The sequence below is a fragment of the Octopus bimaculoides genome, chromosome 4, assembly GCF_001194135.2.
Source record: "Octopus bimaculoides isolate UCB-OBI-ISO-001 chromosome 4, ASM119413v2, whole genome shotgun sequence".
Classification (NCBI taxonomy): domain Eukaryota; kingdom Metazoa; phylum Mollusca; class Cephalopoda; order Octopoda; family Octopodidae; genus Octopus; species Octopus bimaculoides.
The window spans coordinates 84,780,240-84,782,806 of NC_068984.1; the positions used below are offsets into that span (position 1 = coordinate 84,780,240).

Consider the following 2,567-nt stretch of genomic DNA (forward strand, 5'->3'; position numbering starts at 1 on the left):
ACGTTTTTGTGGTGCTAAGACATGTCTGAAGTTGTACTTTTCCAAATTTCTATGATGTGTGAAGCTTTTGAGATTGTGTTTCTATATATATATATCGATTCAACTCCTACATGATCGTCGGCAGATAGTTAGATAAAGAGATAGAAAGAGAGAGAGAGAGAGAGAGAGAGAGAGAGAGAGAGGGGGGAAGAGAGGAAAATAGAGAGAGAGGCGGGGGTAAGAGTTGTATATGTTTATTGTTGGAATCTTTATCAGCAAGTGTGTACCCTCTCTATCTAACAACTGTTTGTAACCCACACAAATCAAATCAAGCATGTACAATTGCTGTTTTTATATCCACAAACATACTGTATAAACGTGTTGGTTGCAATCATGATAACACAGTGTTAGTTGATACACATATAGACATGTTAAAATGGACATAGTAGTAACGAAACCCTGGTAACAAAACTGTAATTTCGGATTATTGTATCAAAAGCTCATTTATGGGGAGGGATGAACAAGACATTTTACATACCTTCCCATTTATTTCTTTGAAAAACTTTGTGATGCCATGGAAGAATTTTTTAAATTTATTTCCAAATCCTTTTTCTAAAGCTTCTTTTATTTTGGTAAGCGTTTGCTGTACATCAAAGCCTTCACAGGAATTGAACTGGCAATAGGCAGTGACCAACACAAGTAAAAATACAACTGTAAATATATATATGAATGTGTATATGTACTCACGTATGTATGTCTGTCTGTATGTATATATATCAGTGTGTGTATGTATGTGTGTGTGTGTGTGTGTGTGTGTGCGTAAATATATTATCCAAGGATCGAGGTGTAGGAAGAAAGTTAGTTTCAAACAATCCGTAGTAAATATAAAAAACAACTTCCACGGACAATAGTGGTTTATTGAGACGGAAGATTGTCGATCTTTGCATATCGAAGTATGATAAACTGAACAAAGTTCTTTTTATATTTCACAGTAGGCGACCAGGGTTGCTGGGTATGCAAATAAGAATACAAGAGCTACGGAATGGATTAGATAAGCTCCAGGCTACATATGTTTCATAGCGAGCGGAACCTCCGAAGTGGTGTATACCGCAGGCTACTCGTCAGGCTACGGATATCCCTATTAAATGAAAGTTTACATTATCGCAAGGCGGTACATGTTAACACATGGAAGATTCGATCAGAATGTGTAGGGAATGTAGTAAGAGTGGAGATTATAACTGTAGAGAGAAATTAAGAATAAAAAAAGGAATAAAAACAAAGGGAGTGAGAAGAATGAGGAATTTAACAAAGGTCATTTGACCAGTAGTATCCCACAGTGTGATTTTGGCCGAATCATAGAGATTAACAAGGGGAGTGGTATTAGAAAAAAGATAATGTGGAGAGAAGAGGGTGGGAAAATATTTGCGGTCAAGGGGAGAAAAAAGTATGCATAGAGAGATGGGGTAGAATTAGAAATGGAAATTAAGAGAGAATGGGGAAGAATTGTAGCGACTATTACTAGCCACCACTTAAGGAATGTATGTTGTGTGCGGCGAGCGTGTTTACAGTATGAGGTAATGGAGGTGTATGTGGGCGTATGCACTTGTAAGTTTGCAAAGAGGGTAGGAGGGGGAAGGCAGGTGAAATAAGAGAAACAAAGATTATAAATGATAAGGAAAGATAAAGAGAAAACTATATAAACGCCAATAAGGAATTAAAGAGAAAATAATAAGAATATATTGGTGGTTTGATATATAGTGGTAGTGAGGATAAATAAGGGAGGAAAAGTTTAAGAAGGCTAGGGAAAAAGATGCGGCGGTGGGGGGGGGAGGGTGTTATTTGTATTTTGAGAATAGATTTAATGATTAATGTTTGAAGGTAGAAATTATAATGATGCGTTCAGTAAGACAATCTGTGGATTGCATAATAGGTAAGACCTCACCCATGCAGAAATCTCACTTGTTATTATAGCCGCTGTATAATTTGGCGCGGGTGACTGTGGACCATTGGAGAGTGTAAGGAGTTGAGTCATTCTTTAGTTTATGGATAATCTGAGATAACGATGTACTGTTAGATTTTGTTTGGGACATGAAACTTGAGTAATGGTTGCTCACGCACACACATGCGCGCGCGCGAACACGTGTGTGTGTGTGTGTGTGTGTGTGTGTGTGTATATATATATCATGTGTTTTGAGAAGGTCGTAACGCTAATAATAATAACTACACTCACACTGGTTCAATGCCACTTCTTTATTGTTAATCTATTGGTCAAACGTGGAGGCGCAATGGCTCAGTGGTTAGGGTAGCGGACTCGCGGTCATAGGATCACGGTTTCGATTCCCAGACCGGGCGTTGTGAGTGTTTATTGAGCGAAAACACCTAAAGCTCCACGAGGCTCCGGCAGGGGATGGTGGCGAACCCTGCTGTACTCTTCCACCACAACTTTCTCTTACTCTTACTTCCTGTTTCTGTTGTGCCTGTAATTCAAAGGGTCAGCCTTGTCACACTGTGTCACGCTGAATATCCCCGAGAACTACATTAAGGGTACACGTGTCTGTGGAGTGCTCAGCCACTTTCACGTTAATTTC

At 39.1% G+C, this 2,567-nt stretch overlaps 1 protein-coding gene across 1 annotated transcript in view; it reads right to left on the reverse strand.

The window, feature by feature from the left end:
- Positions 1–2,567, reverse strand: part of LOC106870726 (uncharacterized) — a 7,575-nt gene that overhangs the window by 3,864 nt on the left and 1,144 nt on the right. The window contains exon 2 of the mRNA XM_014916897.2: positions 518–690. Coding sequence (XP_014772383.1) covers positions 518–690 — 173 coding nt within the window. The remainder of the gene's footprint in view (positions 1–517; positions 691–2,567) is intronic.